The sequence below is a fragment of the Pelodiscus sinensis genome, chromosome 1, assembly GCF_052426305.1.
Source record: "Pelodiscus sinensis isolate ZL-2025 chromosome 1, ASM5242630v1, whole genome shotgun sequence".
NCBI classification, from domain to species: domain Eukaryota; kingdom Metazoa; phylum Chordata; order Testudines; family Trionychidae; genus Pelodiscus; species Pelodiscus sinensis.
The window spans coordinates 65,342,555-65,357,943 of record NC_143052.1 but is presented as its reverse complement, the minus strand read 5'-3'; the positions used below and the strand labels follow the sequence as shown (position 1 = coordinate 65,357,943).

General features: G+C 42.5%; 1 protein-coding gene across 6 annotated transcripts in view; it reads right to left on the bottom strand.

Annotated features, from left to right (window-relative positions):
• The window catches only part of NUP107 (nucleoporin 107), a 45,883-nt gene extending 30,990 nt beyond the window's left edge, over positions 1-14,893 (bottom strand). Inside the window, exons 1-8 of one of the 6 annotated variants that reach the window (XM_075931457.2) lie at positions 14,548-14,893; positions 12,244-12,329; positions 10,792-10,881; positions 10,034-10,149; positions 5,284-5,419; positions 4,518-4,621; positions 714-841; positions 372-420 (exon numbers count right to left, since the gene is read on the bottom strand). In XM_075931457.2, the coding sequence (XP_075787572.2) occupies positions 372-420; positions 714-841; positions 4,518-4,621; positions 5,284-5,419; positions 10,034-10,149; positions 10,792-10,881; positions 12,244-12,329; positions 14,548-14,555 (717 nt within the window). In that variant the 5' untranslated portion in view covers positions 14,556-14,893. The other 5 variants (XM_006121584.5, XM_089779772.1, XM_075931468.2 and 2 more) reach the window with 5 other exon arrangements.
• Positions 14,894-15,389: the final 496 nt, after the last annotated feature.

Below are 15,389 nucleotides of genomic sequence, written 5' to 3'. Positions count from 1 at the left end.
GAAAAAAATTCTCAACTCTTGACTATCCCATAGGAACACCATTATCTATGTCACTGGAACTTGTAAGAAATGGAGAAATAGCTACTTAGAACAAACTTTTCCTATTTGAGTGGCTATAGAGATGTAATCATATTTTAAAACCTATTTCCATCTTATTAATAAACAAACATTTAATCTGGTCCACTTTTCATTATTTATGCAGTTCAACTAAATTTATTAGACAATGAAAATCAAATCAGTTTAATTTTTGTTTACACTCCATTTACTTTCATGTTCTAAATGGTGTCTAGGTTGAAGACAAGTATATCTAGGTTTACAAGTTGTCCTTAAGAAAAAACAACCACCCCAAACCAAAAACAAAAACAGCTTACCGCAATTTCAAACATTGTTTCATCTTCTAGGACAGACTGTATTCTATCTCTAGATACAAAAGTACAAAATATTATTAATGGTTAATACGAAAGAAGTTAAGATTGTGCCTCTCCCAATGTAAAATCTTCCCTATAAATACAAATCAAATGAAAAAGCCACTAACTTATCTGTTCAGTATGGGGGTTTAATAAATACTTACACAATGACAACTCAATTTTGTCTTATGCACATTTATGCTGCATAATTAAAGAGCATTGCTTAGAGTACATATTTTTCCATGCAGAATATAAATCCAGTAGTTTGTATATCTAAGTGATCAACTTGTTGGCAAAAAAAATTACCTGTAAAGTGAGGACAGTAGTCTCCAGGTTACCATCTCTTGCTTGAGAAGCCACAGAACACTAGCAGTCTTTGAAAACTTCTGCTGTCCAGGAGTTGCTCGGTAAACTATTTTCCCCAGCATATTCACCTGATTTAAATAATTATACACAGTAAATTATTTTTTTCTATTGTGTTTCAAGCCACTGAAGCAGGGGTGGTGAACCTTTTTTCAGTCTGGGGCTGGATCAAAATAAACAGGCCTGTGGGCTGTAGGTTCCACATTCCTACATTAAAGCAATTTTCACATTATCCTGAGTATTCAGGATAATGTGAAAATTGCTTTAATGTAGGGATGTGGAACCTACAGCCTTGGTGCTTGGTTTAAGATCTTGTGTGTCTTTGGTTGGAAGCAGAAAAGCTAAGGCTATAGCTACATTACAGAGCTTGCAGGTGCATTATTAGTGCAGATACTCTAAATCAACAGGTGAGGTCTCCCTTTTACTTAGTTACTCCAGCCACCATGAGCATCATCAGCTATATTGGCAGAAGAAGCCCTCCCACCAACATAGCATGTCCATAGCGGCGATTAGGTTTGTGTAACTCAGTGGTTCCCAACATTTTTGAGTATACGGACCCCTTTTCAATCTATTAAAATTTTACGGATCCTCCTCCCTGGCGGAGGGGAAAAAAAATAAGAGAAATATAAGGATCCGGCCCACCACTGTGGGCCCAATCCTTATTTTTAAATGGTCCATGCAGTACTGGCATGAACCACCAGGGGTCAGCGGCCCACAGGTTGGAAACCGCTGGTGTAACTTACATCCCTCAGAAGGTGGCCCTTATTCATACCCCTGAGCTATATAACTTATACCAACCTCAAATGTAGAGTGTACATAGTCTAAGCCTATTAACTGCCTGAACAATTGCAATTTGTTAGTTCTAAGCATCATGATTCACCAACTGCAGGAAAAACATATTAAGACTCTGTTATGAGCGGTGTGAATCACTTATGAGGTGATAGCTACAACAAAACCTAATAGAATCTGCCTAGACACTAGCACCAGGTGGATGGGGTGGGGAGAAGGCTCCATTTTGTATTGATCAGATGTGTGCATGAGAGAGAACACACAAATTGAGAACATACTGGCACAACCAGAGACAGCTGCTTGTGAGCCTAGCGACTGCTCCAGTCACTAGGATGGGGCTACAGATGGTACAGACATGTGGGAGGAGCTGCCGGTGTGGGGAATTGGCTCCTGGGAGCAGCAGCCCAAATGCTGTTGCTTTCTCTGCTGCAGTTCCTAGTAGAGTGCTGCAGCTGCATGGATACTGATTGTGTGTCTGCGTAAGACTCTACCACTTTCCAAAGAGAAACTGTGAGCTGGTCTTTCTGTGGAACTAAGACTGAGCAATGATGACAATGCTTGCAGAAATAAAAACAAATAAAAGAAAACAAGACCTAGAGGCTTCACAAAAGGAAAAAGCACCATCTGGAGAATTCTCAGAAAGGGCAAAGGTAAAAGTTAAATCTCTGTTGGAGAAATTACTATAAAGCGTCCAGACAGGCCATGAAGTCCAACTGCAAAAGTCCTCAGGCTGGAATGTCAAGACATTTGCAGGGAATGAATTGTCCTGCCTGTAGGGGTAGAAAGTTCACCACCCTATCAGTGGGTGGTGAGATGTTATGAATTGGGTGAAACCTGGCAACAGGTAAAGTTAAAACCTTATTCAAACTGATGTGAGAGAGCAATCTTGAGTGAAGTGTGTGTAGAAACATTTATAGGGATACAGGCAGTCCCCAGGTTACGTACAAGATAGGCTCTGTAGGTTTGTTCTTAAGTTGAATTTGTACGTAAGTCAGAACTGGTACATATTGTACCCCAGGTGTCCCCGATTCAGCCGATGCTGAAACTGACCAGCGGCTGACTACAGGAAGCCCGAGGCAGAGCTGCTTTGCCCCGGGCTTCCTGGAATCAGCCGCTGATCAGTTTCAGCAGCAGCTGACTTGGGGACACCTGGGGTAGAGCAGCTGGGGTGCTGCCAGGTTGGTCCCCAACAGGTGCTCTGTTGGCCATTCTGTGAAAGGCCATCAGAGCTTTCTTGCACAATAGCGTCCATGCAATGTGGACACTCTCTTGCGCAAAAGCACGTGGCTTTTGCGATGTGCTTTGAGGTGTGGACGTGCTCTTACACAAGAACTTTTTGTGCAAAAACTCTTGCACAAAAGGCTTCTTGCACAAGAAGCATGTAGCGTATACGTAACCCAGGCGTATTGTAAGCAAGACTCAAGAAATAATTATTATAAGCACTCTACTCTGTGCTTATTAGGTATCAACTGGAGTTATGTCTAGTTCTGGGTGCCACGCTTCAGGAAAAATGTGGACTAATTGGAAAAAGTTCAGAAAAAGAGCAACAGAAAACATGACATGAGGACAAATTGAAAAAAAATGGGTTTGTTTAGTCTTCAGAAGACTGAGGGGGGACATGTTAACCATTTATTTACTTGAAAACTGTTCACAAGGATAAGGGAGAAAAAAATATTCTCCTTAATCCTTAGGGATGAAATAGGAAGCAAAGGGCTTAACTTGCAGCAATTATGTTGGACAAAGAAAAAAAAAACGTCCAGTTAAGCACTGGAATACGCTGCCTAGAACAGTGGTCTCAAACTTTTTGGGCTCTGGAGCCCTTTACATGCGTAAAAATTTATGCGGAGCCCCAGCAGTCCACTGATTGTATGTGTTGTACCTATCCATGTTTCCAGTTTGCCAACCTCGCGGAGCCCCTGGAGATGTCTCACGGAGCCCTGGGGCTTCCGCAGAGCACAATTTGAGAAACACTGGCCTAGAAATTTGTGGTACTTCCATCACTAGAGGTTTTTAAGTGCAGGTCAGACAAGCACTTCTCAGATATGGTTTAAATAATGGTTCTCAAACTTCACTGCACCACAAATCCATTTCTGACAACAAAATTACTATATAACTCCAGTCCTATTGCCCTGGGTGGGGGTGGAGCTCAGCTTCAGCCCTGGGTCCCAGCAAGTCTAATGCTAGCCCTGGAGACCCTATTAAAGTGGGGTCACATCACACTTCAGGGTTCCACCCCACAGTTTGAGCTGCTGCTCTAGATAATCTTGCCATGAGTGCAGGGGACTGGACTAGACTTCTTGAGGACCCTTCCACTCCTATTAGTCCAAATACTCTATGACCCTGGGAAAATCTAGAGCAAGGGTGGGGAACCAAAGGCCCAGGTGCTGCCTAGATCTGACCCCCCCCCCCCCCCGAGGCTCAGGGCTCCCCCCAGCAATGGGGATCTCTCTCGTGCTCCAGCCCCTCTGCCATCCTCTCACAGGGCTGGAGCACACAAAATATACTAGCTTGGGACCTCCTAGGCTCTGGTGTGCGAGGGGAATGTGGGCAGTGCCTTTCTCCTTCTCAGTCGGGAGCCATGCCAGTGATGGTTTGGTTGGGTTTTTTTAGCTTCCACTTGTGTGCGGCCCCCAACTGATTTTTCTGAGGCTCCGTGGCCCTCAACCCCAAAAAGTTCCCCATCCCTGATCTATAGAGCACTTTTGGGTCTGATGATGGCTAAAAAGGCCTGGGGTTGTAAGCTAAGAAACTGCTTCTTTTGTTTTTGGTTCTCGTGTTAAGAAGAGAAGGACTTTGTACATTCGTTGAAAATGAACAAAAACTCCTTTGAACTCTTAACAGGGGTCTCAGAAGTTGACTAGCAGAGAGGTCAACTAGTTCAGAAAGGGGAAACATCCCTAGTTTCAGCAACACAACTCTTAAGAAAGGAAATACAACTTGAAATTCTTTACAATTTACCTGGTTATTACAAGTAGTCTCATACTCTTCTACAAGTTCAAAAACAGTAGTTGAAGTGTGCTTCAAAAATGAATGCAGAAAATCTGAGTACATACTCATAGTAGCTAGAAAACAAAGAAGAAAGAGTCATGATCGCATGCCATAACTTGTGAAAAACTGAACACACAAGAAATTTTCCTGAAGACTGATTAATTTAAATTTCTCTTTTTCAAAACTATTTTTCAATAAAATCTGACTTGCAGATCTTCTTTGGTGTCAACAAAAAAACAATGCAGACAATTATGTGAACTATGGGCACCCTGCACATTGCGATGCAAATTTACCGCCACAACTAAAAGTGGACTACATAAAAGGTAGATTCTTAGTGTTATGGATCTGAAGTCACACAGCAATTATATCACATTTTGCTACAGATATAGTTGAACAAGGAAGTTTTAAAGATACACCAAAAGAGCCTAATTCAATAAAACCCAACTATTTTGCATCTTATAGCTGTAGAATTGGCAGACTACATGTGACTCCATGTTCCACAGAACTCTCTTTTCACTCAGTAATGACTAACAGGTTTCCTGATGGCAACTCCAGTCACTAGAAAGTTCACAGAGTATCATCTTCTCCAGCCAGCAAGAAGGAAAAGGAGGGGAAATCAGGCAAGGATATTCTGGAAAAACGTTATAGCACCAAAGCAGGACATACATCTAAGAACTGCAAAAAATAATAATTGCTTCATTTTATTTTGTTGTGAAAGCACAAAAGGTCATCTCACCAGCTTCTCCAGGATCATCCTCACGCAACAGAACAGCACTCATGGTGACATCCTCTGTCACATTGGACAAATCCAGGTTTGTGAACATTCCTGTATGCTGAGGTGAGTGTGCAGCTGTCCAGTTGCTGTCATCCAACTAAACACAGGGAAAAGAAAAAACAATTTTAAACTGCCAAGAGTTTTCAAGCTTTTCCATTCAATTATTTCTTCTTAGGGAAGATAAGCAGAGTAGCTCTAAAAACTATGATTGACCTTTAAAAAAGGTTCAACTTTGGATCCACCTTGGGTGACTAACCATGATTTTCTAATCTAATGTGAAGGATGTAACATTTCACACTCATTCTTAATACACATATCCTCCTCCCTATGCCTTATTATGTTAAACTGTAACTTGGTTTGAAGTTCTAAGTTGTGGGAAAATGGCAGAATAATTTAAAACTACAAGCAAGTTAAGATAGCTGTTGGAAAAAAGAAGTCACAGAACAGAGCTAGAAAGGGACGTAAAACAGAGATTGTCTGAATTAAAACTGTTCATTAGGAGTTTCAAGGCTTCTGGTGAGATAAGAAGATGAAGGGTATGTTTTAGGAACAGACCAACAAAATAAAAGGAAGTGTAAAAACTAGAATAGTGATAGAAATGTAGCTGTGTTAGTGTGGTGTAGCTGAAACAAAAAACAGGACTATGTAGCACTTTAAAAACTAACAAGATGGTTTATTAGGTGATGAGCTTTCGTGGGCCAGACCCACTTCCTCAGATCAAATAGTGGAAGAAAATTGGCACAACCATATATACCAAAGGATACAATTAAAAAAAAAGAACACATGAAAAGGACAAATCAAATTTCAGAACAGAAGAGGGATGGGGGGGAAGAGTAGGTAAATGTCTGTGAGCTAATGATATTAGAGGTGATAATTGGGGAAGCTATCTTTGTAATGGGTAAGGTAGTTAACGTCTTCGTTTAGACCATGCTTAAATTTGAAACTTTACGCCTCGAATGACAGTTCAGAGGATTCTCTTTCAAGTCTGGTGTTAAAATGTCTTTGAAGCAGGATGCAGGTAATCAAGTCGTTGAGCCAATGCCCTTTCTGGTTGAAATGGCAAGAAACTGTTTTTTCTTTGTGATCCTGTCTAATATCTGTTTTGTGGGCATTGATTCTTTGGCGAAGTGTCTGAGACGTTTGTCCAATGTACATAGCAGACGGACACTGTTGGCACATGATAGCATAATTATATTTCTGGATGAGCAGGAATATATGTTCTTGATCTTTAACTCAATTGGTTAGGTCCAATAATGGTATCAACAGAGTGATTATGTGGACAAAGCTGGCAACGGGGTTGGTTGCAAGGGAAGGTTCCGGGGTTGGTATTAGTGTGGTATGTTGTTGGTAAGAATCAGTAAGGTGTTAGTCAGTGTGGATGTTTGTCTTGAGATGAGAATCTCCAAGTTAGAGATGTCATTCTTGATGTTTTTCTGTTTCTTGTATAAGATACTTATCAGGTGGTTCCTTAATTTCTTGGATAGTGAAAGGCAGAGTCTCTCACTATAGTCAATACAGTATGTTGATCTTAATGGATTGTTCAATGAGCCTAGGCTTATTGGTTAACCATGCACTTGGGTACATGTTAACATGCCTATTGCTCTCAAAAACAGAACAATGTAAAACTTGAGAATAGAGCCTATAAGCCTACTCTATCCTACTTCTTGTTCAGCTAATCACTAAGACAATCAATTTACAGGAGATAGTGCTGCCTGCTTCTTATTTACAATAGCACCTAAAAGTGAGAACAGGAGTTTGCGTGGCACTTTGGTAGCAGGCATTGCAAGGTGTGCCAGATATGCTAAATCAGTGGTCATCAACCAGTAGATCCTGATCTACTGGTAGATCTTGGAGCCTCCAACAGGTGATCCTGACAGGTTTGGCCAGGAAGAGGTCAAGTGCTGGCACTTCAGCTGCTCCTCTAAGTATTGTGGTGTTGCTTCCGCCCTCTGCTTTAGAGCTGACCCCCAAGCCCAGGGAGCCTCTTGCTTGCTGTGCAGGGCACAGGAAGAAGAAGAGGGGTTGCTGATGTCAGGGTGCCCCTCTCCCTACCCTGTACCCCATCTCCACAGAGCAGGGAGGGCAGGGATGGAGTTTGCTGGCTGCTTTGGGGAGTGGTGCATAGCCAGAGCAGGGGTGAGCCTGCCTTAGTCCTCTGCACCACCACCCAGAAGTCACTTGTGGTAAGAGGTGCCCAGCTGGAGCCTACATTCCAAACCCCGGCCCCAGTCCTGAACCCCTCCTACACCTCAAACCTCTGCCTTAGCCCTGAGTCCCCCTGCACTGAAACTCCCTTCCAGAGCCCGTACTCTGAACCCCCTCCTGCACCTCAACTCCCTGTCCCAGGCTCAGCTCGGAACCCCTCCCACACTCCAAATCCTTTAGCCCAAGATCAGAGTTCGCATCCCCCTCCTTTGCACCTCAGCCCCCAGCCTGATAAAAGTGAGTAAGGATGGGGAAGGCAGGGAGGGTGGAGTGAGCAGGGGCAGGGCCTTGGAGAAAGGGTGGAAAGGTGTTTGGGTTTGAGGTGGACCCTGGACTGTATTTAAATTCAAAAAGTGATTGTGTGCTTAAGAAGGTTGGAGACCACTGTGCTAAATATTCTTATGGCACTTCATGCTTTGGTCACCATGCCAGAGTACAGACTTGCATGCTGACTACGCTAGTTAAAAAAAATTAAGTGTTGATTAAATTTGTTTCTAAACTCCACTGGGAAGAACTGCTCTGCTTTATCAACATTCTGCCATGTAATAGTCTCCAATGTAATAGCCTTGGACGATGGCCCAGCCCATGTTGTTCATTTTAAGAACGTTTTCTTAAAATCTGAGAGTAATGAGGTGTAGAACATGCTTTCAAAAGCCTTAAAAGAGCAACACCGATGCAGAAACTACAAAACCTGAACCACCAAAAAAGGAAGACAACTTTCTGCTTTGGCATCTGAATTGATTAAGATGAACATACTGTGTTGCAAACTGCTTTGGATCACTATAGAACAGAACCATAATCAGCCTGGAGACTGCATAATCCTCTGGAATGGTTATCAAAGTATGAAGGATATCAGAATCTTTAGTATGTCTGTCACGTAAATACGTTGCAAGGCTGGCTAATGGTGTCATGTGAACACCTGTTCTTTCAGGTGACAACGTAAACAAGAAGAAGGCAGCAGCATCTCCTGCAAATGTAAACTAATTTGTTTGTCAGAGCAACTGGCTGACCTAGTAGTAGGAGTGAGTGTACCTATATAACCTCTAAAGTTTTACACTGAATTCCTTTTTTTTGTACATTTGTAAGTTCAACTTTCATGCTAAAGAGAAACTGCACTACTGTTCTCGTATTAGGTGAATTGAAAAATAATATTTTTACAGTGAGAATATTTGTAAAAATATTAAGCAAGCACCGAATACTTTGTATTCTGGGTTATAAATTAATACATTTGAAAATGTAGAAAACATCCGAAAATATTTAAATGAATGGTATTCTATTATTGTTTAACAGCAGGATTGTGATTAAGTTTTTTAATCACTTGACAGCTCTAGTAGAAACATGGACTAAGGAAAAGACTTAAGTTTGACAGACATGGCAATCATTCTTTTTGATTATTTCTAGGGGAACATGTGGTAACTTACCCAGATAAGCACAGCAGCAAGACGGTTGAGAATGACCAAGACTGGAACTGTCACCACAAGCATTCTAATAACCATCACCATGGCTACCATCATCAACACTAAATGCTAGGTAGCAGCGACTTGCCATTAAGGCCTTTTTTTCCCTGACTATGAGGAATATTCTCACTGAACCAATGAGGTCAGAAAATCAGACATCATCCTCTTCGTGGCAGTATGTTAATCAACTCCTGAAATGTGAACATAAGTCCTTGCTATTCTCCTATCCATTTTTCAAATTCCACACCCACATCATTCCTCCTGCCTTTCTTCTATCTTTGACTTTTTGCCTTCCAGCCAAATGAGGAAGGAGGGATGAGAACTACTAGTTTTAGGTTTGAACAACAGCCTAAATAATTTAGAAGACTGCGGTCTCATTTTTAAGAGACTGGCAAGTGAGAATTTATGCTTCAGTCACTTTCAGTTGGACATTCTGAAAGTTTTTCCAGGCTGACATGATAGAATCAGCCTAATTCACTGACTACAGTCAATCCCTCTGTTCCTTTCATATTTTCAGCTGTGTTATTTATTAAACAGGTTTTGATGAGAAATGTATGTGTCCAAAACATTTAAGGTTGTTCTTAATATGCTGTTGTCTGTTTAAAGTCTAGTTACCATCCTAACACAGCTTGATACAAATCATGAGTAAAAAGATATTCATAAATAAGAAATATACCATTTTCTAACATTCAAAAATGTACAATAGATGAATGAAAATATTAAGCAATATAACTGCCTAATAAATGTACATTGGTATTGGTATTTTTGCTCCTAGGTAGCAGAGAGATGTACCAACTCCAGCGTAAAAGCTCTATTTAGTTATAGTCATTAAAACTTGATTTATATCAATCATTTCGAGAATACAAATGGAAAAGTTGATTAAAATTGACTATTTTGAGGCTTTCCACTTGATGATTTAAGTAATTTTGGTTAAAAGCAAGCCACCCTGCTTATTTCAAAATGTATGTAAATGCAGCAAGCACTTCTACCTTTTCATTAAATTCATATGAGCGAAGAAGGGAGAACAATATGCCCAATAATCTTCATACCATAGACAAAGTGCCAAAGAATCCAGGAGTATGTGTAAATTGAGGCGATTTCCCTCCTGTTCCAAAGATGGTAGACATATCTAGCTGCTTCGTGGAACCTCGTGTTTGTGGAGTAACTGAAAAGCAAAATAATATTTTTCTAAAAAGAAAGTTGAAGGCTATGGAGCTATGTTGCCAAAAATCAGTAACTGTGATTGTAAATGTACTTATATCAGTTAACTAAGAAAAGAGCTGAACTGTTTCTCTCTCAAAATTCAGGTAACATTATCCTTATTATTATTTGGGCTTTGGCTACACACAAAGAACACACTGTCTTTGTCCTAAAGGCCAGTGCAATATTAGACCAGGAAGGACAGCTTAAGGCACACGACTCCAGATATGTAAATAATATAGCTGGAGTTAACAGACTTGAAGCTGAGCTTGGCACTGTCTCCACAGCGGGAGGTGAACGGGAGCCAATGCACCCATTGGCTTCCCTTACTCCTTGCAAATTGAGGAGTACTGGCACTGACTGGGGGCACCCTCAGTGTTCAATTTAACAGGTCTTTACTAGACTGCTAAATCAAATGCCAGAAGATTGACCTTCAGCGCAATAAATACAGACATGGCCTATGACTACTACCTAGCCAAGTCTAAGATAAAATAGGACAGTCAGAAATAAAAATACAGAAAACAAAACATGTTTAGTGTTTGTATAATCACAAACTGAAATTAACGACACACAGAAGTGGAGAAGAAAGAAAGAAAGAAAAACTTACAAGACTGGCGAAGCAATGATCCTGGAGTTCGGGGAATCATCTGGCCTCTTGATATTCCATTTCCAAGACTGTCATCCAGTGATGTGAGAACTGGCGGACAGGTTAAGAAAATGTGCGCTAAACTCCATCTCAGATCTACTATATTGTATTATATTTTCAATATAAATAAACTCTCTCTGCTAATAGCATCTGTCAAGACTGTTCCCCACTCTGGCACTCTGAGTGCAGAAGGTGGGGGCCCACAAGAGACCTTAAAAATATTCTTGCCACTATAGGCTTCTGCTTAAAATCTTCCCAAGATCACAGATTTCCTGGCCTTGGGAGATAGACTGCCACCACCAAGTGAAAAACCCCTTTCTTCTAGATGCAGGAAGCAGTACTTGGAACTCCTTCCAGAGGGGTACCCCAAGCTCCAGTCCCCCTGCCACTCCACCACCGGGTTGGAGCATACATTATTTACTAGGCTGGGCCCCCACAGGTTCTGGTGTGGGAGGGGAACATGGGGAGTGGCTTTCTCCTTCTCAGTCAGAGACCATATCAATGTGAGGGTTTTTTGTTTTTGCTTATCACGCGTGTGGCCCCCCAACCTATTTTTCTGAGGGTCTGAAAAACCCCAAAAAGGTTCCCCACCCATGCATCACAGCATCTTAAGAAATCCTTAAGATATCACAGGGAATGTCCACTTAGTCCACTAAATTTACCAAGGCTAAGAGATAATTCCTGTTAAAGAAGCCTGAAATATTTACCTGAGATTTAATAGCTAGAGGACTAAGGCTAAACCTACTAAACAGAGGCGGATAGTGAAGATGAGCATGCATACGAAGGGAAACTCACCATAAGGGATCTAGGAAGGTATTAGTACATCAGCCTTTGGCTAGAATATATCTGCTTTATCTGATATTTCATCCCTCACTGAAAGAAAAAGAACTTTCTATATCTGCTCTCTAATTACACAAGTCTGCTAATTGCTTGGGGGAGGGGAACAGGGAGAAGTATTCTCTGCTCCTCAACCATTTCCTCAATTTGTTTTGTGGTTCCCTCCTACTCAATACATAATTCCAGTGCATGAAGGCAAATCTAAAAGCAAACCAGCATGGAACTGACATGATTCCTGTCAAATTCCCTGCTGCTCTTTGGAATAGTGAAAAGGGTCAGCATCTTGTTAGTTTTATTCTGTAGTAGTCAGAGAGCTACCAGCAACAGCAGACATGTTGGGCTCCTTTACTCTCAGTGTCAAATTTTTAAAGTACACATTAATGTAACTTGTGACTTCAAATGTGTATTAAATTAAAGGAATAAGTTTTGCAATATTCTTCAACTGACAATTCAATTTTTGGAAAGTCTTCATTTACTGAACCCCAAATCAAGAAAAGTTAACTGTGGCATGAAGCAATCACAACTTTTATACCTTTTAAAACAGGACAGAAAAAAAGCTTGACAGAAAAAGGATACTAGAAACTCTTTTTTTAGAGCTCTGTTTCCGAGCAGGCCTGGTCACCTCTATATCTGGTGAGGATGACATTTCTCCAAATTCATTCCTACAAAACAGGAACACAGTTGCTACAGTTAAACACATTCAGATGACGTTTCCTAAAAGAATCAGAAGTGTAGCAAGTAACTGGATGGTACTAAATACAAAACCCAATTAAAAAAAGAAACTAACAACAAAAACTTAAAACTGAAATACCAAATACTAATATCTATCCAGAAATAGCCTTTATTGAAAAAAAAAAGCCTTGTGGAATACTGGATTCTCATAATGCTGTGGAAGCTACAACCATTAGTCAGAATACTTTTGAGAATGTTGTGCAAGAGCCTTAATATGCTACATTTATGCAAAGGATTTGTTTAATCTATTTCTTATGTAAATATGTTCCATATTAGAAGCTACAGACAGAACACTTGGTAACTTCAGTTGTTTTAGACTAGGGATGTAAAATCCTAACCAGTTGGTTAACTGTTAAACATAATGTTTAACTGCTTACCCCTTTTAAGGTGGGACCACTCCAGCCTGTCTGCAAACCTTGTGTGTAACCGCTGAAATTTTCAGCAGTTACACAGTTACTTAATTACACGCATTTTAACAATTCTAGTGCACATAACAAAATTCATTCCACACATACGTGAAAAAAATTAGAAGGAAGTGCGTGCTATTATAAATTTGTAGGGCAGACCTGCCCTAAGCTGCCGTGAACCCTTTCCGTAATGTTATTTTAAATCAGATGCTAGCCTTTTCCATAGTCAAAATTAGACTGGCAAAAGTGAATATTTGCCTGAAATTCCAAATCCTGCCAATCTTCCAGTGTTAGATTTTTCTCTGGGAGAACGAGGAGTACAGGCTCTTTCAAAAGGTTCCCCCCACACTCCCAAAAGAACCGCCTCTAGACGGTGCTTTCACTTTCAAAAAACCCTTTTTCAAAAAAGCACTCAGACACCATTATGCAAATGAAGTGCAGGATATTTAAATTCCCACTTCATTTGCACTTTTGATTTGCCTAAATTACATACCTCTTTCGACAGAGGGATGTAGATTAGACATACCCATACAGAGGTAATATGTCCTCTGTGCTCCTACTTGGTATCCCCCCTACAAGGACTGCATTTGCCCTTTTAAATACATTAAAAACACATTAAAATGTTCAATTAATTATCACTTATGATTCTTAAGTCCTCTCAGAGTCCCTGATTTCCAGAACACAAATCCCAATTTTTCTAGTGTGACCTATACCCTTGGTCCTAAATATAAGACATTGCATTTAGCTGTATTAAAACATGTAACAAGATGCAAAGACTTGAAGTTGAAACAAGACAAATTCAGAGTAGAAATATCTCCATTGGTAAAAAAAGTGAGTGGTATGTGACCATCAGAACAATTTACCAAGGAGATTTGTGCACAAAACAGCCACAGATAGTTGAATCTGCACCATGGAAGATTTAAAAATCAAGACTGGCTATTCCTCATCAAAAAGACATGCTCTAGCTCGACGGGAGCCACTGGCCTGGCAGCAGCAAGAATTACTGTGAAGAAGTGTCAGAGGTAGTTTAAGTCTAACTTGCCTGGACACTCATTAATGGATCTCAAAGTCACCATATTATTTCAAACCAATTTCAAAAGCCAGCTCAAGAGCAGAGCTACAAAACTTATTTTCATTTACAAGTTTGATTCTTACCACGTTCCACATCCTAATGACATAAAAACCAAACAAAGGCTACTTAAAATGAGTACTAAATACTCTTACCAGCTTCATGCAGCATGGACACTCTAATTGTCAATTCCTCCCCCCCATTCCCTTCTCTGTGCTATTTGAAAACTAGACCCACCCCTTAAACTCCACTGAGCTGTGCGCCCGATAGCTCATGACACCTCCCACATGTTTTGACAGGCGCTAAGGTGCTGCAGGACGCTAGGTTGTTTTTGGAGAAGCCCTGCGGCCCGAGTGACGCGGGAGGGCAGGCAGAAGAGCACAGCAGCCCTTTCCGCTCGGGCCTAGTCACATCCCCCCCCCCGCCCGCATTCACCGCTCTGCCCGGCCCCGGCTCTATTTGCCGCCACTCCCGAGAGAGCCGCAGGGGGGCGGGGCTCTCTGCAAGGGCCCCAAGAGCCTATTCCCGCCGCTCGAGCGCCTCAGGGGAGCGCCAGGCCGCGGAGCCGGTGGGGGGGAGGGGAGACTTGGGGGTCCCGGCTCGGGCCTTGGCTCCCTCCGGGCCGGGCCAGGCCGGCCTCTGTCCCGAGCCCCGCTAGGCTGCCGCGCTCACCTCTCCATGGCCCGGACCCGGAAGCGCGTGCGTTCCTCGAACCGGAAGTTGAACGAGGCCGCCCGATTTGACGGGGAAAGGGCGCGCTTACATTGCGCAGGCGCGTGGCGGCTGCCCGGAGCTCGCAGCCCAAAGGGATCGAGGAAGGCAGCGCGCGCCGCCGCGCTGGGATTGGGCGCGCGCAGACCTGCCGCAGAGATCCTGGCCCCTGCTGCTCTCACAGCCCCGCCGGCTTCCCCTCCGCCGCGTGGGAGCTGCCCGCTCGCCAGGCTCTCGGGCTTGCCTGGGCAAGGCGCGCTCCTGTTGGTTTCAGCACAGGACCTGATCTTGGATGAATGATCCCCGGCTAATGCTCGGGCCATGTGGACACTGGGAGATAAGGGCGACTCTATGATGGTCGGTCTCTGGTCACCGGTTCTGCAAAGTCCAGAGGTCCGCGTGCTCGCCGTGGGGAAGATTTGGATGTAGTCGGAACTACCTGCCCCCGTCAGGGACTCCGCCGTCCACTCGGAGCACGATGCACCGTGTAGCTTTGTATTCTGGTCTCTGCTCTGGGTGCCCGCTGTGACCAAAACTGTGCAACTGGTGGTTATGGGTTGATGTCAGCATCCCATCATAGGCTTGTCTAGTCCCTGCCCATGAGATCAGTGCGAAGCAGTCTGTTCCCACCTTTTTCTGCACTGATTTCCCATGCAGATGCCATAGCAGTGCGAGCATGGTTTACAACAAACCATAGTGATGCTGATGTGTGCCGTGGGGCACCTAATGATGTGCGCAGTAATGGCAGATTGGCCACCTGGTTTCCTTGGAGTGCGGCCAACAGTAGTGGCAGTTTCTCAGCT